The 23,350-nt window shown below is 37.6% G+C and overlaps 1 protein-coding gene and 1 pseudogene across 2 annotated transcripts in view; one reads left to right on the plus strand and one right to left on the minus strand.

The window, feature by feature from the left end:
- The window catches only part of Mllt3 (MLLT3 super elongation complex subunit), a 273,357-nt gene extending 263,057 nt beyond the window's left edge, over positions 1 to 10,300 (plus strand). For both annotated transcript variants that reach the window (XM_042692938.1, XM_042692939.1), the window contains 2 exons: positions 359 to 430; positions 8,808 to 10,300. In XM_042692938.1, coding sequence (XP_042548872.1) covers positions 359 to 430; positions 8,808 to 8,939 — 204 coding nt within the window. In that variant the 3' untranslated portion in view covers positions 8,940 to 10,300. The remainder of the gene's footprint in view (positions 1 to 358; positions 431 to 8,807) is intronic.
- An 11,786-nt stretch (positions 10,301 to 22,086) lies between these two features.
- LOC122118976 lies at positions 22,087 to 22,800 on the minus strand (annotated as a pseudogene).
- Positions 22,801 to 23,350: the final 550 nt, after the last annotated feature.

Raw genomic sequence — 23,350 nt, forward strand, 5'->3', positions numbered from 1 at the left:
TTGTCAAAGGCCTTCTGAGAATTAAAAAATATAAATTAAAAAATCAAAGTAAACCTATGATAATGTGTTCACTGAATTTTCCCATATACCTTGAGGAGGTCTTGTTGGGGGAAGGTAGGTATACTCGCTTGAATTTTGTTGAGAGCAAATCAGTGAGAATTTCTTCTCTTCCTCATTTTCAAGTTGGTTTGCTATAAGGTAAAGGTTAAGGTTGAGCCCATAGACTAGGTTAGCAAGGGTCTGTGGACACTGAATCCACACAGTTTGGGGATTAACAGAATCATGACCCTCCAGCTGCTGATTGTACTTATTAACTACTTCTTAAAGCACTTCTTTTGGGGATACTCTTGTCTTTCAGGCGTACCTAGACGAGTTGGTAGAGCTTCACAGAAGATTAATGACACTGAGGGAAAGACACATTCTGCAGCAGGTGAGAAATGCTTTTTAGCACAACTTTTTCAGGAAACCTCCACGCCTAGTCTATCCTGGGGGAGTGTGGTGAAACTTGGAGGACACCCAATCAGAGTGGGCTCATACTGGGAGAGGATTCTCATTTCTGAGGCCATCCAGAAGTCCACTTTGAAGCTCTGGTGATTCTCTCCCTCCCTCATTTCTGCACTCTGGGAGGTGATACTGGAATGCACAAACCTTTGGGACTGGCCTTCTTGTTTCATGGGAAATCAGTGATAAGGATTCGAGTCAAGTGTTGTAAACATTTGTGATTCAGTTTAGTAACCTTTTGCCAATACTATTCTAAGAAAAATAAATATTTTCTTCATTTCCCTTATCTTGTACACTGTACAGTCTATTATTATGAACGTGACTGTAATGCCTGTAGAGTGAGACAACTTCTGTTATATCCATGTGATATTTTGAGAAGATAAGAGTGGACTTTAATTTCTCTACAGTTGTAGTACATACTTTATTGCATGGATGGTAGCTATTGATAAAATGTTTCTTTAATACTCAAGAAGACTGTGTGTTCCAAATTCCAGGGTAGTTTGTAGATTGTTTCATTTTAATTTTTTTTTACTCCTGTCAAATGACTTAAAACTAGTACTTAATCTATCTCAGCTGTCTGTGAATTATCTTAAATATTGACATTTATATTCTGTATATATTTTCGTTTCAGTATATAAGTACATACTCTCAAATTTGTTAAATTGCTCTCCTGGTCTGATAAGATTTTAATCCCTCCTAGTCTTTTGAAAAAAAAAAAAGAGATGGATTATAGACCTATGATTCTTTTTTTTTTTTAGATGTACAAGACTTTATTTTAACTACATGCTTGTTCATACATAAACACAGCTACATGGAGACCTAAGACCAGTGATTTTTAATTGTGGATGTTTTCCAGGTCTTGCATTTTCTTTTAACTGAGTATAAGTAGGCGAGGCAAGTAAGATTGGAATAGCTCAACCTAAGTCATCTTTCCAGGTTTAGTTATCCCTCGGTACCAGCAGGGCAGTGGTTCCCTGTGGATACCAAATCCCAGGATGCTCAACTTCCTTATAATAAAATGGCATACCACTGGCATGTAACCTATAAATAGCCTGCTATTCTTTAAATCATCTCTAGGTTACTTATAATTCCTAATACAATACAAATGCTTTGGAAATTATTGTTTTACTGTATTGGTTAAATAATATTGACCAAGAAAATAATCTGTACATGTTCAGTAGAGATACAGAATTTTCCCACTGTAGAGCAGTTCTCCAATGCAGCCATTAATGCCCAATCTGGGCCTCCATTGCGTCTCATCCGAGTGATGCAGGTACTTGGGCAGAATTGTGACTATTACAGAGAAAGCACAGTCAGCTATTCAAGGATAGTAGGCCACTGGGTAGGGTCTTACCTTGGGATGTCATTGGTATTTCTAATTTAATGTTGTCCTTTGTTTTGACCTTGGGAAAAAACACTGTGAGAGGAGGTGCTTACTTCAAAATTCCATCCAAGTGGATTATTTTAGTATTCTAGAGGGAGAGAGTAATATCTATGAATTTTTAACCTGGCATAAAGGCACTCCAGGGCACAAAGCATTTCACCCTAATTGCATTCCCAGGCCGGTTGAAAGCTCTGAGTCTTTGGCCTTTTGCCTTATAATGCAGCTGAGGCTTGTGATTATGATACCATGATGCATGTCCTGTCACGGTTTACTGCTTAATTAATTCCTATTGTAAAACATTGTACTATTGAGGACTAATGTTATTCTCCACCTAGAGGGCTGCTCATCTCATGAAATGCATTCCACAAAGTCTACATGCATTCTCCCCAACAGGATCAAACACCTGAAGCCAAATTTCTGATGGGTCCAGGATGACATCCTTGGCCTCTTCCTGTTAAATACATCTCTATGCCAAAATCTGGTTTGACCAATTTATTTGGCTCACACAAACTGGTTAATAGAGCTCTTTTACTCTGAGGGGATTGCTGTCTGAGCAAAAAAGCATTGGATTAGAAGAGACTTTGTGTTCCTAAGTCATTTATCAATAGGGTAAAAATAGATTGGAACAAAGCAGGAAAAGTGAGTTTCTAGGACTGATTAATAATTTGATTTCTCTTTTTAAACTGCATGATCCATATTGATTTGCAAAGCAGGTTCGAGCATTTCTAACTTCTCCAGAAAGTCATCTATCACCTGGATTTGTATCCTACTCTGGAAGAAAAAAAGTATCTGTGAAAAACAAAGGCTTTCATAGAGGACAATTTGTCACTGGTGATTCTTGCCATTATTCCTTTTAAGAATTATCTTCAGGGATTGAGAAATGCATGGTATCCTGAAGTATTCCCCCTGACAACACAGAGAACTCTTCTGGAGAAGAGTTCTGCTTAAAATGATTTCCTTCATCCTGGGAAATTACCTGTCATCCATAGCATTTCTGTACACTGGAGTCTGATGGCCTGCCTCCTAACTCAGAGAAGCATGCAATTTCCTGAGATAGCAGGGTTTCCTCATCCACAAGCAAAACACATAAGTGCTCCAGACCTATTCTACTCTAGGTGGAAGCAGTCAAAGCCACACTTGTTCATGACTTCTCTGGAAAGAACTCTGCTGGTATTTTAAAATATGATCAGACTAAAAATAATGCCTTTAACTTTTTGTATCATGAGAAACCAAGCTTGCCAGAGTGAGCCACAGATTTAACAAGCACAGCTTACTCTGTTAAAAGAAAAACAAAACAAAACAGCTGCCTATGTGGCACCTCCTAAAAGGTTGATGTGGCAGGAAATAATCCATCGCAAATGTTTTCACAGCAACCATCATATGAAGATTGAGTTAAGCAGTGTATACACACTCCTTTTCCCATTACCCGTGTGTATCCTGTGTCTTTGCATGCTTTTCTTACCTGTAGTGGTTCAGACTTCTATTATTATTTCACAGGGCATTATGATTGCACCATGATGCAGCATTATGACTCCAAAGTAAAGCCACACTACATCAGCAGAGAGGGTCTTTCTTTAAAAAGGCCAAGTGCAGTCGGAAGGGGATTAGCAGGTGTTTTTAGGCTTTGTGGCCTGTGTCTTTGGAATGAAGCATGTAATGTGTTTCTGATTCTCAAGCTATCAGGATTCCTGGAAAGAAATGTGCAATTATTTTTCTTTATGGGGCCTTTACTTAATTGAGGACATGGTACATGCTCTAATAACTCAAACCATGGCTGTTGTTCCCTTCGGCAAATAGTCCCCAAGTCCCCAAATGCTGCCACTAGTATTCCTTTAAGTCAGTATCTGCGTCCTTGATGCAGTCGTATAGACTTCTATAAAAATGCAAGGCTCATTTCAACCGATTTATGAAATAGATCTTCTCTATATTTGTATGTGTGCGTGTGCGTGCGTGTGTGTGTGCGTGTGTGTGTGTGCGTGTGTGTGTGTGTGTGTGTGTGTGGCTGTAAGCAGGGAGGGGTCTGCTGGTGATGTGGGTTGCTGGCTTATGAACCCTCAAAACCCTTAAGGTGGAACCTGAGATGACCAACTCAATTTCCTAGTGGCAGAAGTGTTTATTTGCTTTAAAATTAAGTGGCTTTTTCTTTCTTTTCTTTTCTTTTTTTTTTTCCTTTTTGCTAGAAGCAGTTTCTGTTGCCAGGTTTTCTATTTATTAAGTAATGAGTGAGAGGCAATGATATTAAGTCAGAGAAAGCTATTTTCTGAAAAGGTTATATTCCCTGGTTATTTTAAAGGAAAAATGTAGGGCCTCTGCTTCTGTTATCCCCACATGACAGTTTTAGCCCATTATTTCAGCTGTTTGTCTTCCTTCATTCTTCTCCTGCCATCTTGCCTTGCTCCTCAATACTTTTGTCATAATTATTTTAAAACTTTTTTTCAGGTAAGCCTTTTTAGAGTTTCAGTTTTTACATTTTTCTTGCTTCATTTGTTTTAGTGTTATGAAATAACTAATATCATTAAAAGCTGGAGGAAAAAGAATCTGGTTGGATAATCTGTAGTTTGTAAGCAATATTTATTTGTCATATCTTATTTGGTTTTCTGAAGTCCTTGTGTGGTAAGTAGACCATGTAGCATTATCCTCATTTTACAGATGAGGAGATTGAGGCCCAGATGCTATGATGCTCCAATATTGTTCAAACAGGGAACAAAGTCAGGATTTGATATGCAAATTCTGGAGTCCTTATTCTGAATGCTTTGTCATGTACCTACTAGCAGCTGACTAGTTTCTGATCTATTTGGTATCTGTCTCCATTGCTTAAATTTGAAAATAAAGCAGCTCTGAGGATGCTATTGGTTACCATCTTGGAATTTGCACCAAGCCTATACTTTTTCTACATAACATAGCAGAAATTTCAATATTAAATATATAATGTATTAATATATATTATATAACATATATTAAATATATTAAATTTATGACTGCCATGAAAGGTTTGTATTTGTGTCTCAGTGGATGTAGATATATGTGATGGCTTATTCAAAATTCTCAAACAATTTACTAAAGCAAATTAGTATTCATTTTAGGTCTTTTAGTGTTTGATAAATGATGATGATTGTAGATGAATTACATAGTTTTAACTGTAATTGATCAAATCTCTTCTAGTAATCTCTTGAAAGATGTAAAAGAACCCAGAATCCAATAGTTGAAGCAAGGAAGGTTGCCTCCTTCTTCCTTTTAAACATACAGCAGTAGGTCTGATGATAAGGCACCCTCAGTCAGTTTTATAACTTAAAGCAACCATTGAGGACACAGACTCTTTTATTTCTACTCACTTATCTTTTGTATGTTTCACTCACTGCCTTGAAGGTAAGATACCTACCAATCATCCAAGCATTACATTCACTACAGACAGAAGGAAAAGCAGACCATGTTCGAAAGACATGTAGTCATTGTTAAACCCTTTGAACAAATTTCCTACAATCCCAGTGACTTCTGACAAGCAACTGATAGTATCTGTATAGTGCTGCAAATGTATCTGAGAAGCAAGTATTTGAACTGGGTATGTGGCTATTCTCTGGAAATCAGGTTTCTGTTGGTAAAGAAAAAGGGGCAAATACCCCATAGAATGGGAGATTTATACCACCTATACATCAGACAAGGGTCTAATAATCCAGAATATACTTAGAGCTAAAAAAAATCCTCAAAAATTAAACCTTCACAGAAACAACTATATTAATAAATGAGCAAATGACTTAAAGAAAGATTTCCTAAGGAAGAAGTAAAAATGGCCAATAGACATATGAAGAAATGCCATCTCTAGCCATAAAGGAAATTCTAATCAAAACAACATTGAGATTCCACCTTACCCCAGTTAGAATAGCCACTATCAAAAAAACAAACAGCAAATTCTGGCAAGGATGTGGCTAACAGGGAACGCTAATACACTGTTAGTAGGAATGTAAGTTTGTTCAACTACTCTGGAAAGCATTATGGAGGTTCCTCAAAAATCTAAACTTAGAACTACTTTATAGCCCAGAAAATTGATTCCTGAGCATTTATCCAATAGAATGCAAACAAGGTTACAATAAAGCCACTAACACAATCATGTTCATTTCAGCAGTATTCATCATAGACAAGATATAGAATCAGCCCAGATGCTCCTCAGTGGATAAATGGATCTGTGGTACATGTACACAATGGAATTTTATTCATCCATTAGAAGCAATGATATTGTACCATTTGTAAGAAAATGGAAAGACTTGCAAAAAATTACAGTAAGAGAATTAAGCAGACACAGAGACACAGAGGTTGCATCGTTTCCCTCATTTGTACTAGTTAGAATAAGTAAACAGATTGGGGAATGCAAGTAGTTACAAATGAATTAACCAAAGTATAAGAGACTCTATGGAGACTCAAATAGTATAATTTTTTAGAAAGACTAGCCTAACAAAATTATAAGTATCAACAAATGGGTACCTGCAAGACTGGGGTGGGACCAAAGGGAGTGGAGTAGAAAAATGAAGGGAGGAAGGGTGAGAAGGCAGTCAGTAATTCATTGTATTTGCCACAAAGTTAAGGACAGTAAGGGAAAGGGTGAATCAAAGGGGGATAAAAAGGTTAAAGGGAGTGACAAGGTCAAGGTTTATTGTATTCATTAACTGCTTTATTAAACGGCACCTCCTTTGTACAACTTCTTAAAGATAATAAAAAACTTTTTAAAAGGAATAAGTACATATTAAGATAGTTTGCATTGTCATGATTCTACAATTGGAGTAACTTGTTTTACTATTAAAGCTATAGTTATATCTCAAAAATAGTTTAAAAATTGGATAAAGCAATAACAGCTCAATTTGGAATTGTACAATTAGTTGGACTGAGGCTTAATTTGTATTTAAGCTTCTGTAGAAGTTAAGAATTAGGATCATATTTTCTATTTAGAGCCATCGACACCCAGAATAACTTACACATGGTTTGAGAAAAACTAATTGTAAAAAGAGGAAGATTAAAATTTCAGCTCAGCAATTTTTCACCCTGACGTTAGGTAACCTAAAACTTCATTGAATAAATCATAAACTAGATAGTTACAGTTAATATTTAATGTAGCTGAACTACAGGGAATCAGAAGTGAGTGGTAGAAAAGGGAAACAGAGGTAAAGAAAAAAGTGGAAGTTTGCCTACTGTCTGTAGTGACACTATTTTCTTGCCCTGTCCTTTCTCTCTCATAATGCTCACTAAAATTGGTCCCTATCCCTTTTCTATACATAGTACTCCCTCTAAAAATGCTGCCCAGTCGCAACATCTACTTCTGGGAAGTAGAATGATAGTTTACATAGTAAAAGACTCTCAAACCAGTAGCCACATCCTCCTCTTAACACTGAAAATTTCAGACATGTTCTCCTGCAAATAGTCACCTCTAATCACCACTGCCAACATGCCACTTCTGTAGTTTGGAATTAATACAGTAAGAAATAAAGTGTCACACTTTTTTTTATGTCTCCCCAAATACCCAGTGCAATAACTGAGCACAACTAAAATTAATAAATATATGTTCTCTTTCATTTCTGATTAGAAGTATAACATGTGGCTGGATGAATTTTTACAAAGTGAATCAGCACCCAAAATGGAACAACAAAATACTGCCAGCACCCAGATGCCTAGAACCCTTCCAGACAGTTCTTGGGATCTTTCAGTGGACTGTAGATGGTTTTTGTTTTCTCTTTTGGGATTTCTATGCTTTCAAAAATGTTAATTCAGTAGGTCCACTTTATTCACAGATTTATTACATGTAGTTTTAACCAAGCACAGTAAAGTAAAAAACAAAAATTTTTTACACATAAAAAGAACTTTCAAAAAAAAAAACATTTAAATTGTGCATATGTGACTTAACTCACTTGATGTAGAGAAAGCTGTCAGTTCCATATTGTTGCCATATTTGTTTAAAAAAATGGTGTGAGCTGCTAAGCGGTTCCCTGCCCTTTGTTGTGTGAGAATCTACCACCCCCCAAAACAATCAACACACAAAATAAGGTAAGAGTGAATATGTTTAAGTGAAATATTTAGGTATGTTGAAAGGTGGCATGGCATGTGTTTGGTGGAAGATGAGCAATTTCATGAGGAAAAAATAAGTCAAGCATTCACAGTGTAGAACTGAACTCTGCACCTTGAACATTCACGATTTTTCCTCTGCAGTCTCTGAATTGTATACTCACGGGTACAATCAGAAAGAAAAATATTATTATTTGTATATATTTGTTTCTCTTAAAATAGAATTTCGTTATTTTTTCCCAGTGTTTCCTTACACCTACTAAATCATATCATTTCCATTGACTCAGTAATTATTAAAGGGGTCTTGAGATTTTATCTCCCCCTACTCACCTACCCACATAGAATAATGAGAGGGTATAAAAATAAGAGATCTACAAAACGAGCTAAGCAACTCAATGGCAGTGATGGGAGGGAGGAATTAGTGGGAAAGAGGGAACAGCTGATGCTATGCAAAATGAAAGAAATGTACAGATCACCCGATGTGGAAGAAATAACTATTATCAAAGCTCATAGAACTCAAACTTTCTAGATCACGATAGACAATTTGCCCCATGAAAGTTAGAATGTGTTTGTGACTTTAACTAAGCATCACTATCCCACAATACTGTGAAATTATGTAATCAGTCACAGTAAAGAATTTGCAAAAAAAATAAGAGATCTATTCTCTGAGAACTTTTTGAAGGTTTAATATATGCATTTAACTAAAAAAATTGGCAATGATAGTTTGGTGCAGTTGGTGATGTAGGACTTATCTACTGTAAATACCAGTTTTTAACACTTGGTTCCATATTTAGGCCCCTCCAACTCTTTTTGCCTTATTGCCTCCAAACTGTCCAGTGTCTATTGCTTATTGACCATATGTTCTTTACTTTCTCAGATTGTGAACCTCATAGAAGAGACTGGACACTTTCATATCACAAACACAACATTTGATTTTGATCTTTGCTCGCTGGACAAAACTACAGTCCGTAAACTACAGAGTTACTTAGAAACATCTGGAACATCCTGAGGATACAACTGGATGCATCAAAAACTATTGTCGTTGTTTTTTTTTTTTGGTTGTGATTTTTTTTGTTGTTGTTTATATGAAAACACTCAGAATGATGCAACCAAAAGGGAAAAAAATAAAAATCAAACAACCTTCAGCTTTATTTTTCTTTAAAGCCAGTCATCATCTCTTGATAAAGGAGAGGTTACGCAAACCAGCCTCAGCGGACCACTCTTCTCTCCAAGGAAATCCCCGGGAAGAGTTAGCCTGGATAGCCTTGAAAACAAAACAAAGCAAACACAACACAAGAAACTTAAAGAATGTGTATGGTATCATGTATCTCTCTCTCTTTCTCTCTCTCTCTGTGGTGGTTCATTCCACAGGATGAATGCATATTCAACACACTGCCTTATTACATAACTGATCTATTTATTATTGCATACAGATATTCTGAAGTTGTTGAGGGAATGACACCACCAGACATTAAAAGTACTTGGTCCCACGGATGCTCTTTCAATGCAGCACCCTTCCAAGCCCAGTGACCTTACTTGTATATCGTGCCACTTTCCACCAACTTTTTCCAAGTCCTTTAACTTGTTGCAGTCTGTATTTTCCACCTTCGTTTTTCCAGTTCCAAGACACAAATTATCAACTGGGGGAGGGGATGGGGTGGTGACCAAATAGCCACCTTGATTTTCTTCCTTGTGATCTTTTTTCCTCAAGGTTGGGGCCCATGTTATGATCTTGGACCATGGTAGAGAATTCACCAAATAGGATCATATGAATTAATATCTAGCCTTAGTCAATAAACCAGTAGGACTTTTAACAAATGCGCATCTGCAATGTCCTGAATCTAGCCCTATTGAGCTGACATCAACATTCTTGTGTCTGTTTTACTGTTACAAGATAAGTTGAACATGGAAGTAAAGGCATTCCACAGGATCATCACTTTTTAAAAAAAAAAAAAAAACTTTGATCCTGTTTTCTAAATTAACTGTAGAAATGCTTAATTTGGATTTCTATTAGTGAGAGTCTCAGCTTTTTTCAGCTGTCAGTGTGGTACTCGTTTTTTCCATAAAACCACGGATCACAGACTAGTTTGTTCACATGCAGGTCTTTTAGACTTTATATTTGGAAGTTAAGATCTTTCTTTGGGGGAAATTCTTGGTTATTCTGCCATAACAGACTATGTATTAAATTGTAGATTCAGTGCTTCGTTACCTGTTTGTCACTTGCCGATGTTTTCAGAAGGATTTCCTTTATGAGTGAAAGTACAGATGGTTGGGGAGGGGGGAGATGTTGGTTCTTGTTGTACCCTTGTTTTGAAACTAGAAATCTGTCCTGTGGCATGCAAAAGAAAGTGAATTATTTTTAAAAGAAAACAAGGTCCTTTTGGTGTCATTATTATATAATCTCTGTAAGCATAGGAATGAAAAATAAGAACAATTCACCGTTCAAGTTGCTCAGCTGAAAAGATAAGAAATGAAGAAATACTTCTGGATCCAAAGGTTCGTCACTGGATCAGCCTTAAGAAAGTCTCTACGTGTGCTAACAGACCAATTTACCCACCCCCCCCCCACCTTGTTTGTTCCCATGCCAATGCCGTTCTTTCATTCAGAGATTAACCTAGTGTCTATTCAGAAAATGGTCTTTCCAGACCCATTCTTTCAGGCAGTAATGTAAATGCAGTGATAATGGAGTGACTCCTGCATTTTTAAAAGGGGATTTTTTTACACTGTTTCTTTCTATCCAAAGAAACTATTTTTTTCCTTTAAAATACAATACAGCCATGCTTCTTGTAAATCACTTCTCTAAAGTGTCCTCCCAGAAGACGTGGACTTTTTTCCAAGAATGTTAGGATTCCTCATAATGATTGGCATGAACCATAGTTGAAGCATTTGTTGTGTAGTCCACTTCTTGGTGTGCAATTACAGAGCTACTTTCCAGTCATGTTGGACAGTAGGTGACTGATGCATTGTGTGGTTTTAGTTGTGTTTTGTTTATAACTTTACAGGTGAAAGGGGAGGGGAATGTTTATATGGAAATGTTTTCAAATTTCAAAAATCCTTGAAAACTTCTAATGTGAATGAACCCACATATTCTCATTAAACCAGACATGAATGCGGTTTAACTCATACATATGTAACTTAACTACAAATGAACATATGTAGTTTGGGATATTTGTATTGTATAACTAAATCATGTGGTGAAAATCTGTGATTTGGCAGTGTAAAAAATTTATGTTCATAAATGACTAAAAAGGGGGAAGAAGGTAAGAAGAATGGCAGCTATTATAGAGACACAAATTAGTCCTGAAAATTCCAAATGCAGGTTTCTTCATACAATATAGTTGGGGAAATAGATAATAGTACAGAAAAGCTTCCCAATCTAGAGTTCGTACAGACAGCAAAAGGAGTTCCCACAACATTCTGTTGTTGATTTTTTGGGCCATGGTTCTCTTACTCTATGATATAATTTTTAAATATGGCAGTAAAAACATCTCCCAATTAATTTCAAAGAGTTAAAATTTGTCCCTTAAGTGACCCACACAGTTCTACATTGGTGTACACTCACCTTTGAAGACATTTTGACACGTGTACCCTAATAGTGGCTTTGGGTTTGTTGTTTTTTTTTTAAGCACAAAGGGGAATGGCAGGGTTTTATTTCTTTAGTATATATGTATATGTATATAAATAGAATTTTCAAAAAAATAATTGAGTGGATGTGAATATGGTTTGAACCAACCAGAGAATGATAAACTGTCTATAAATTTTCCCTTGTGACATGAGGGGAGAAATGTATGTATAGAACCTTTCCCCTTGCAAATTAGCTTTTGTTTCTGATTTTGTAGCAAGATGTGTGTGTATGTGGTGGGGGGGGGTCTTTCTATCTTAGGATACGCCAGTCATGTTAGCAACTAAAAATGTATGCAGTTATTTCATACCTCTCCACATTCTACCCCTCTATTCAAGTAGACAAATAGCTCTGCCTCTGTATGCCTTCATATTGTGTCAAAGTCAAGAAGAACATTAAAAACTACACATCAGGAGACAAGAGTTTTAGGAAGAAAAACAAACCACTCGAGAGTGCACTAAATATTTTTAAATTGCTAAACAAATCTCTCTCATCTGAAATATTACCTGTTTGTGGAAAGAGCTAATAAAATTGGTTTGTTTCCACTGAAAAATTTCTTCCACCCAATGTTTTCTAATGCTGTTTACAGATTAATCTTTAAGACATACCTACACACACACACACACACACACACACACACACACACATGCACAAAACACAGTTTAGTCCTGCATAGCATCCTATTTTACCATTTCAAGCCTCACAAATGTAGTTAACATACTGTTGAGGAGAGACTGCTTTTAAATGTTTTAACTCTACCTACTTAATGGAGTTGGATGTTCAGTGTGGGAAATGGTCAATGTGTGTTTGGTGATTTGTGTTTATTTTTTCACTGTGGAATGATCCGCCCTAGAGTAATTTGCCACATGCTTATTACTTTCCACCTTTAGCGTTTTGTGTAATAATGCTGTGTACTGCTCCTATATTTATATATTATATATATATATACGTATATATTATCAGAGTAATCTTGCTTTGAACTGTTACTCTAAAACTAAGATATGATGTAGAGACTACTACAGCTGCAGTGAATATAACGGAGTCGATTCCAGTGATGTAGGTTAGTCTTGAGGTGGAAGTCTACATTTTTGACCTCTTCTGTTTTATATGATGCTTTTAAAAAAAATTACGTAGGCACTGCCATCTCTGAATATCCCTTGTGAAGTGAATTGAAGAAGTCAGTTGAAAAGGAAGACAAAGCCACCCCTGTCTGTAAACTGTAAATATGTATTTTGGCACTTGTACTCCAGTATTCTGAAAATAGAGTTATGATGGAAATACTGACAGATCCTTAAATTAATGGTGGCCAGAGCTACCGTGCAGTGCAAAAATAAATTAAGTGAAAATGTATCCTGGAGATTAACAGTGCAAGGCCAACATGTTTTATAAATCTGTCAGTATCTTTTTAATGGAGTGTGTATGTGTAGTTACGTTGAAAGAAACACTGTGTATGTGTATACATGCTTTTATGTGAACTATAAGGCACACGTAAGATGTATTTCCCATCTTTAAAACTCATGTTGAAATGTAAGTACAGATTGACAGAAATAGGTGTTTTTTCTTAAATCATACCTAATCTATTGTGGTGCCATCTTTTTTACAATGTATAGTTTTATGGATTTGTTTGACCAGTTTGGCTTTACTTTGCATACAGGACAAATAGCCCTCAGCCTTTTCTCACTAGTGATGCTTTTCCTAAAGAAGAATAAATGAAGTGATCTGGGACATAAAGTTACCCCAAACCAGCTAAGGGTAAAAGCTAGGCCTCACTCATTTTTGCGGGGCCATGTGTAGGACTATTTTCTATTGTCCTCTAAGCCTAATATATTTTTCAGCTCTGTAGAGACTGAGTAAGAAAGGATGGGGCACATTCTTGGAATAAACTGAGTTATTTGTGTATGGTATATTTTCTTTTCCCCCTGTTCCTTTGGAAGATTTTGGCCATAAGTGAAACAATATGCTATCTATAACTAGACAGACTTGATTTTGCAAAGGCCTAGAATTTACTTAAAACCAATAATGCTACTTTGGTTAGAAAGAAAGGCGATAAATAACTAAAACAAAAAATAAAATATATTCAGTTTATCAAATAACCAAGGAGTTACATGTGATACTCAATAGAAAACACATACCTATGCATCAAATTTGAACAACATCTTCATTCAAGCTAACAAACGAGATAGAAATCTAGGGGATTATTCTGGGCTGGCTCTTAGCAATTAGAAACCGACTATAGGTGTGGTAGCATCAGTTCCAGATGAATTGGAGTGTCAGGAGAGCTTTCTAATGACCATACTTGAATTGGACTAACCATTTCCATTGTTTCTGCATAGATATGCCTTTTTTTTTTTTTAATGGCCTTGTTTCTTCACCAGCCTGGAGAAAGTCAAAATCATCATCAAGGCCTACCAATGATCAATCCGGATGTTGTTCCAAAGCATGTGGAAGTACACTGAGCCTAAGTTTTACAGTGCATCTCAGAGCAGTTACCTACTTGGGTATGCAATGAGGTCTAGAGAGGGGTAGAAGATCAATCCCTGGCTGGTATTTTAAGAACAGATTCTCCAAAGCAAGTGCTCTTAGTTTTTTGTTTTTTTTTGATTTGTGAAGCAGATAAGGACTTTTTTCTTGGCCAGGATACCACCCAAACAATATACGCAGCACATTTCGGTGTCTTTGCTTTCTTTCCCAGGTAAGAGTATCCATACTGTCCTGTTTATGCAGGCCCCTTGAGAGGCATTTCCAGTCTCTTCCAAGGATATGTAAGTTTAGCTCTTGCCTCTCATTGGAGTTCTTGGAATTAATTTCCTCTTAATTAAAGATGGGTAACCAATGTGCTAGTGAGGGAACAAAAGCTAGTGAGGGAAATGCATGGCCCAAACCCAAATTACTCCAATAGTTCTAAGTGGACCCTGTGGCTATTAAATGCCAGAGAAATTATCTATTCTCTGAATGTGAAGGCTCTTCAAGTCTGTTTTTATAAGCATGGGGTGATTAAAGGGATCCTGGGCAATCTCCACTGGATAGGTGGCTATGAGTGGGGAGGTAGGTTGGAGTGAAGGCGAAGCTCTTTGCTCATTCCTCCCTTGCAATTATTGTGTCTACAACGTTCAGCCCTCCACCACAGAGTTCTGAAGTTTCAAAAGGTAGAAAAGGATAATTCCAGGCCACTAAAAGAAAATAATCAAAGCGATTGAAAAGATAAAACAAACGCTTCTTACTAAAAGGACCGAATAAGCAAGTAATGAGGTTGAAATACTGATACGGATTGCCTAGGCGAACAGCATTCCTCACACATGTGGTTTGTGTATCCTCTTCTGGGTGGGTGGTCTGGGGAGAAGTGCTAAAAGCAGCAAGATGGCTTAGTTTCTGAGCAGGGAGGGAAGCTTTGGGACGGGCTCAGCCTATGGCATCAGCGCTCCCTGCAACATAAAGAGGCTTTCCTTCTGCTTTGTTCCACGAGGGAAAGTTTTAACTTGGCTATTCATTTAATTGTGAGTCTCTATTCTGTACAGAATCTATCAAAGAGTTAGGAATGTATATGTGAGTGAATGTGTTAGGCACCTCCTTGCCCCTCATCCTGGCCCCGTGGGTGGGATATGTGGCATGGAATGCAATATCCCTCTGTTTATTCTAATGTAGCCCCTGGATGCTCAGCATCTTTTTTGAAAGCATGCTGGTTTAAACAATACCTCTAGTCTGTGCGGGTCAGGGAATAGCATTTTATAAAGGGCACAAATTATGATCATGATCCACAAACAAAAGCTAAAGGAAGATGGACTTGCCCCTCAAACATAGTTATACTAATGAGTATACCAAGTGATGTCCGCATGGCTCAAGGTAGGAGCTTTCCTAAGGGAATCATCCTGGATTCAGGAAACACGATACTCAGCTCTGGCTTTTGATAGACATAAATCATGCTAGCTCATTTTGGAAGACAGGTTACATCATGACTCTCAGAACTCATAGATACTGTCTTTTTATTTTGAACTTCACATATTTACGGGATAGCTCATTGTTTTTCAAATGGCATCTTTTGTTATTTATAGATGTGTAGTCTATCTCACCCACTAGAATGGAAACTTCTTGAAGGCAAGGACTTTCTTGACTGCCAGCTCTCCGGTGCTTAGAGTAACTTTGAGATGTCTTGGACACCTGCCCTAATCAGATGAAAATGGGGGGGGGGTGTATGTGCATTTTGTGGAATATTGATCTCTTTTTGATATTTATTGAAAAGCATTTTCATGTGTAAGTTTGTATGACCCTCTTAGAAACTGACACGCTAATGTATTAAATTCCCAGGATTTAGTATGCTCTAATAACTGGACTTGTTTGACTAGAATATAGTATTTCCCAAATTGCATATAATACAGTATTAGTTACAGAAGTTAAAAGTAGATGTGTGCTTTTATGTTAGGTATGGTGTCATGCATCTCTTATCCCAGCTACTCCAGAGACAGAACCAGCTTTGTGAGCATGATGTCAGGTTGGGCAGTTAGTCATGAGATGCACAAAAAGAAGATGAAACCCCAGGGCTGGGAAGGTGGCTCAGTGGTAGAGTGCTTGCCTCACATGCATGAGGCCCTGGGTTCGATTTCTCAGCACCACATAAACAGGAAAAGCAACAAGTGGTGCTGTCGCTCAAGCGGTAGAGCACTAGCCTTGAGCTGAAGAGCTGAGGAACAATGCCCAGGCCCAGAGTTCAAGCCCCATGACTGACAAAAAGAAAAAGAAAATGAAACTCCAAACAGCATAGTACTCACTTAGTATGTGCAAGGCCTTGAGTTTAGTCTTTAGTTCTGGAAAGAGAGGGAGAGGGAGAGGGAGGAAGAGAGGAAAAGTAAGAGAGAGACAGAGAGAAAATGAATTCTTTGATAGCATTTTTATACCATGTTTCATTCTTCAAGGGTTAGAGAACTGTTTGAGATGCTACAGGGTCAGATAACAACTCAGCTATTGATTTCCCCAGAAGTAGAATTTTTGAGTAAGGCAGTCACTTATTGTCCAAACTGGAACATTTTAAAAAATAATAAATGTATTATTAATACTATCAATACTATACAAAGACAACTAAGGAAAGGAAACTAAGGCTGTCTTTGCTAATCCAGAACATCCGGTCACCATTGTTCTAAGAAATAGACTTTGGAACTTGTGGAACTGAAACTATATCCTCAGACTACTATTCCTTTCTATATCCTTACTATTCCTTACTATATCCTTAGCCATTGCCAAATGGATGACTGACATTTTTTAAACAAATATGAAGGAAATAAAGCATAACAAATTTTCCTAACCAACCTTTTACTTGACACAGAGGTCTTCAGAAATGACCTACAGACAGGAAAAAAAGCTTTTTATACCTAACTTTGATGAAGACATTTATTTAGAAATACACTTGAACAAGAAAGTGAAGTATGAAATAATGGCTGTAAACTGAGGAGAATTTATCCTGTTTGTTCAGACTTTTCTGGGTTTCCTGGTATATAGCAGGACCCTTGTGAGGGAGGGTCTACTTTCAGATAATGTAAGTCAGAGGACATTTTTATGGCCATGGTTAGGAGAGATGATGGGGAAGTCAAAGGGAGCTTTCTGTTTCTGTTGTTTTCTCGGTTTCCCTCTGCCTGGAATACCTATAGCGCTCTATGTGGGAGTATTATCTCTTGAGCCCTGGCAGCTGCCTCTTTATGGTAACTTAAAGCATTTTGTCACAGTAAAGGGTGGCTGTTAGGGCTCAAGGTTTAAAGGGCATTTTGGGACTACTAAAGATTCAAGATGGTTGGAGTGATGGTGGATCATGCCTTGCTCCTTTACTTCTTCCCTTGTGGTAACCTGTTATTTGGATAACTGAATAGGTAGTATTGCCTATCAGTCTTTTCTACAAGGAGGACCCATTTCCTACTTTGGGTCCCTAGTCTTGTCACCTGAGCCTGTTGCCTGTTGATTTTCTTTACATCCAGTACATTTGCTCCAGATTCTACATCTTCATTATTAACTTACCCAGTTACTCTATTGGCTGCTGCTAAATCCTGATTGTTGGCAAAATAGTTAGCCACCATCATTGGAGTTGTTCAGTTGGCAGCTTCTCTCCCTGTTAGGGCATGTCTTGGAATTTTGCTGCTCTCCACTCTGTCTCCTGGTCCTGTTATCTGATGTCATTTGATATTTTAGTGGTTCCCAGTTGTACGGGCACAATTCCCAGCATAGAACAAATGCTCATGAATTGTCAAACAGACAATGTAAGTCTGTAAATAAATCTCTTCCTTTGTTCCCAAGTAGGCTGCTACATTGAGGGCATTCTCTGTTGCCTTCCCCCCCCACCTCCCCAAATCATGTTCTATGTTCTGTTTTTATATTCAGGGAAGTAAAACAAGGTAACAAAAATCAGTCTGAAAAGCCTGGTTTTGAATTCCAGATCTTCAACTACAAGCCATGTAACCTGAGACGATATGCTTTCCTGAGCCTTGGTTTTCTTATTTGTGAGATGAGATTAACAATGCACTTCTGGTTTTCATTTAGTTTATTTTTTTAAATAAGTTTTTTTTTTTATTGTGAGAATACTGTACAGAGGAGGGGTTATAGTTACACGAGCAAGGTAATGAGTACATTTCTTATCAAACATTGTTGTCTCCTCTTTTGTTTTTCCCCTACCATCCCTTCCTTCCCATCTGCAAACTATACTTCCCCCATCCCCCACCCAGTCTAAATTATAAAGTTCATTTTTCGACATAGCGTCTTGTACATATCATTGTTGCAATGGGTCCACCTGTATCCCCGTTTAAACAATTTGTTTTTTCCCTTCCCCTCCTCAAACTATACCAACATCAAATACAGTGAAAACAGGGGTTATACCATGTGGGAGGGACATACAAAGCAACAAAAAAATCATGTGGTACCTTATAAATATGTTAGAAGCAATAGCAAGGAAGAAAAAAACACTTATGTCCTTATCTTGGGGTTCATTTTGCTTAACATCATCTTATCTGACCTTTTCTGCTTGTCTCAGACATATACTAGTTATTCCAAATAAGGGAAACCATGGGACCTATGTTTCTTTGGGCTTGGCCCAGATGCCTTTCAGTAGATGAATGGATCAAGAAAATGTGGTATATATGCACAATGTAATTCTATGCCTCCATCAAAAAGAATAACATTGCCCCATTTTTAGGAAATGGAAAGACTTGGAAAAAATTATATTAACTAGTTTTCATTTTTAAAGAGTTTGTGAAGACTAGAAGTTTATAGTATGTTTACCATACTGTATCTGGTCCATAGTAGAATATTCAATAAGTGGTGGTTTCTTTTTTTTTTTTTTTTTTTTTTTGGTTATGTTAGAGAAGTCTAATAACCTTCTATTCTCTCTCTTTGGTGAACACCAATGAGACTATTTGCCATTCAGCCTCAAGGGTCTGTAGCCCAATTGTCACTTGTATGTTTTCATTGTATTAGCAGCCATGGTAATTCTTATAGAACAGACATTGACTAGTGCTCCTTTGAGGCTTTGGCCCATGAGAAAGAAAGGAAGGAATCCATAAGCAAAACACCACAGTTTTTAGGTCTCTTTCTAGCTTCAGACTTAGGTCACATAAAACACATTTCCATTGGCTGGGCTCAGGTGCTTGAACTAGCATTGGTGAAGCAGAAATTATAGTCTCAAGTCCCTTATGAGCTCATTGATTTGACCCCGTACATGGCTAACAACTTTCAAATCTGATACAACCATGTCACAGAGGAGAGTCCTAGGTGACAGGAAGGACAGTATGAGACTATGATCTTCTAAACCCAACTTCAAAACACCTTCTGGTAGGCATTTATTCTATAATATGATCATTGATATCATCTTTATATAATCATGATTTGCTGACTGTGGGCAGTAGTATTTTAATGAGAAGCCATTCTCTTCATAATGTTGATTATTTAATGTAAAGAAGCACAGGTTGTGTTCTTGGCTTGTGTTCTGTTCATTTACCATATACAAGAAATTAAAATGCTACCATGCTGTCTCTCCTGAGATTAGGCATAAATATCATACAGAAGTAGCCACTGTTACCTTACCATCTGTGATTGGATTCATAGCAAGCATCTCAAAGAACTAACTCACTTCAACATTCTACTCTTAAAGGCCCACCTGAGGGTTTTGTTTGTTGTTTTAGTGGCAGTGGGGATTGAACTCGGGGCCTTGTACTTACGAGGCAGGTACTGTAACACTTGGGACACACCACCGGTCCCTTTTTCCATTGGTTATGTTTGATGTGCCCAAGGCTGAGCTGGACTAAGATGTTCATCAGTCACTCGGATCACAGGCATACATTAATGTACCAAGCTACTGGTCAAAGTGGAGTCTTGAGAACTCCCATAATCTCTGCTTCCAAAGTAGCTTGACTTCCAGAATTGCACATGCCCCTCAGATGAGGCTGCAAATGTTGAAATGCAAAGAAATGCTACTTTAATCCCTATTATATTCTGTATGCCTTATTCTCCTAAACATGATGTGACATGTTAGTTTCTTATTGCGCTTGTAACATATTAACATGGATTTAGTGGCTAGCATAGCACAAAGCTATTATCTTAAGAGTTCTAGAAGTTAGAAGACTGAAATGAGTTTCATTTGTGCTAAAGTCTAAATATTATAAGGGGCTGAACTTTTTTTTTTAAAGGGGCTGAATTTCTTTAGGGTAGAACCTATTTCCTTACCTTTAATGGCTTCTCAAGGCCACTTGTGTTCCTTGGCTCATAGCCCCTTCCTCTACCTTCAAAGCGAGAATGCAGTTTCTCCCAATTCTCTGATTCTGTCTTGCCTCTTACTTCTATCTTTGGGAAAACATTAATTACCTGGGAGCTACTCAGATGATTAAGAAACATGCTTCTATCTCATGAATCTTAATCACATCTGTCCCTTTGCCATATATGTATGGCATGTATATATCACATTAACAAATTCTTGGGATTAGACGACTTTGGGGAGCAGTCACTGTGCCGTGGATATACAGGACAGTTCAAATTCCCATCTTTTTGGAAGCTTAATGGCAATCTACTTCTGGGCAGAACTTGTTTGCCCTATATTAAAAATTAAAGCAATTTGTTTCTAGTTCCAACTGATCAAGGTATTATATTTCATGATGGTGATTTATAGTATCAGCAATTTCTTTAGAAATACATGGTGAAATACTTTCAAGGGTTATTTAAGGCTTTAGCCATGGTTGTGGAAGCTGTCACTCAACAGATATTCTTTGATTCCTCACCATGTACCAGTCTCTGTTCTTACGGGCTTATGAAACTTTGGCTGTGGTGTTCAGGATATTTTCTTTCTACTCTGCTGAGGGTTAAGTCTCTTCATTTCTAAACAGCAGTACCATCATGTGGTTAGAACTTCTTTGTAACTGTATGGAAATCCTTAACTGGTAGGCAGATTGAGTATAGCTTTTCTGGGCTGGCCACCTTCTTCCCATTATGGATGGGGCATTTCTTTTTATTTTTCTTTCCTTTTTAAGAATTTTTAACTGCGACCTCTCTGTACATCACCTTTACAATAACAATAAAAAATGGAAGCAATAAAATTAATAAGCACCTAAAACAATATAAAAGTAATCAATATTGTTATTTTAAAATGTTGTCAAGGTGATATACAGAGGGGTACAGTTGTATATGTAAGGTAATGAGCATATGCCTTGTCAAACATTGTTACCCCCTCCCTCGGTTTTCTCCCACTTTCCCTCCCCCTCCAAATTCCTCGCCTCCCCAAGTTGTAAAGTTCATTTCCAACATAGTCTTGTGAGTATCACTGTTGCATTGGTTCACCGTTTGTACTTTGTCTCGCCATTTTGTTGTTCCCCTTCCCTTTCCCCAAATCAGATAAGCTTATATACATAATTTGATCTGTATTTCACAAGCTTTTTAAAGGATAGACTTAAATAAATGGTCAGCTTAAAGCTATGCACAGGGAGCAGTGTGGGGCTGGAACTGGACAAAGGCACAGTACAACAGGGCCTAGTACAATGTCATGGCATAGCTGTTCCTTGCTGCTCTCGTTTGTCAAATAAAGATTAAAAACTGCTGACCTCAGCTTCATCTTACACCATCTAACTCAGTGCTTCCCAGAAGCTGAGCTGGGGTCTGGTTTCACAGAATCACCCAGGGAGCTTTAATAAGCTACATCTCTTAAAAAAGTTCTGAGTCAATTGTTCTGTAGAGGACCTTACACACTGGTATTTTCAAATGCTCCCCAGATTATTTTAATGTTCATCCAGTGTGGGAGTATAAAAACTAAAGTCCTGGTTTCCACTGCCAGAGATTTTTATTTGGTGAGTGTAGTGCCGGGGACAGAATAATTGAAGCTTCTGATTCTAATATGCAGCTGTGTTTGGCAGCTATTATTCTAGCAACAATCTTTGGCACATTTGGCAATCAGGATCTATTCCCTTGTCACAAATACATAATTTTGAGGCATGACGCTCAAGCTTCCTTACCTAGCCTCTGTTAAAGCAAGAAAGTCTCTAGCTTAATATGAGGATATTCCAGGTTATTCTTTTTTTTTTTTTACACAAAAGTTATTTATTCAAGTTCAAATATTTTTTAATGTATACAAAACTACAAAATAACTGATATCTTTTTCCCACAAAGTTATTTGATACAATATGTAAAGTAAGGATAAAACAAAGACCTGCTTAATCTCATTTCTTCTATTTCACAGTCACCGTATTGAACGATAGATCATGAAATCAATAGTTCTGCACCTAGGTAATTTACCAATTGAAGTGTGTATATTCCATTGGTGTGTATATTTTAATTTGTCTCATGTGGGTGTCTCTTCCATTTTGGTGATTGGCTAGGACAGCAATCGGTATCATGAATGTTCGAGTGGGCTTCTTATGACTGTCAGTTAGGGGAAACATGAATCCAACCACTTGGTTCCACCAATTCAAGTTGCCGAATTTCTTGAAGGTTGTGAAAATTATTTCCTACTCTGACTGAGATTTTGCTTGGAGTGTAGCTTTCATCAGGTTTATAGTGTTCATAAATACACAATGTCTTTACTGTTGTTTTTCTTCTGAATTGGATGTTCACTAAATGTGGCTGGGAGCCATCAGATTGCCAGTTTGTTTCTAGATTGCCATCTCATTATCGATCCACTCCAAAACCTGGTGACCCAATTTCCCTTACTGTTCCAGTCCTTTCCAACTGCTTAGGATCAGCTCCAGGAGGAGTCTTATTTGGTGTAGTCATTTTTTAATTGTTCCGCTTACGTCGGCCTGTTCTCTAGATCATGGAAGATGACACCTTCCAGAACCCGTGGTTCACAGCTCAGGTTCTCTGCACTGGCGGAACCGCGCCCCTCCCCTCCAACTTACTCTTATCATGGAATCACAGAAGACATTGTAGTACTTGCCTCCAGATCCTAGGGTAAAGAACTTGAAAGTGTGCCTGTAAGTATAATAAGCCCATGAATCCATTCTTAGTCCTGGTGTTGTGTTGTGTTGATTTGCTTTTGTGGCCAGTATTTCTGGGTAGGTCTGTGGTGTACAAAGTCCATGGCCCTAGATTGGGGGAATGATAAGTCTTGGTGTCTGAGTGAGTCTGAAAATGTCTATGTGTCAACGGCTATCTGGAAAGTGAGGTTTACTTCTCTGTTAGGTCATCTGCTAGATTATAACTAAAAAAAAAAAAAAGAAATGTTTTCTAAAGCAGAGGTATAGAGAACAAAAGGCAGATCAACTGCAAATCCATCTAGATAAAGATAAGCCAGAAGTATTTACAAATGGACCATTCGGGTCTTCGCTGGTTGAAGAAAGCATGCTGACACT

Source organism: Dipodomys spectabilis, unplaced genomic scaffold, assembly GCF_019054845.1.
Source record: "Dipodomys spectabilis isolate Male_0828 unplaced genomic scaffold, ASM1905484v1 ptg000158l, whole genome shotgun sequence".
NCBI classification, from domain to species: domain Eukaryota; kingdom Metazoa; phylum Chordata; class Mammalia; order Rodentia; family Heteromyidae; genus Dipodomys; species Dipodomys spectabilis.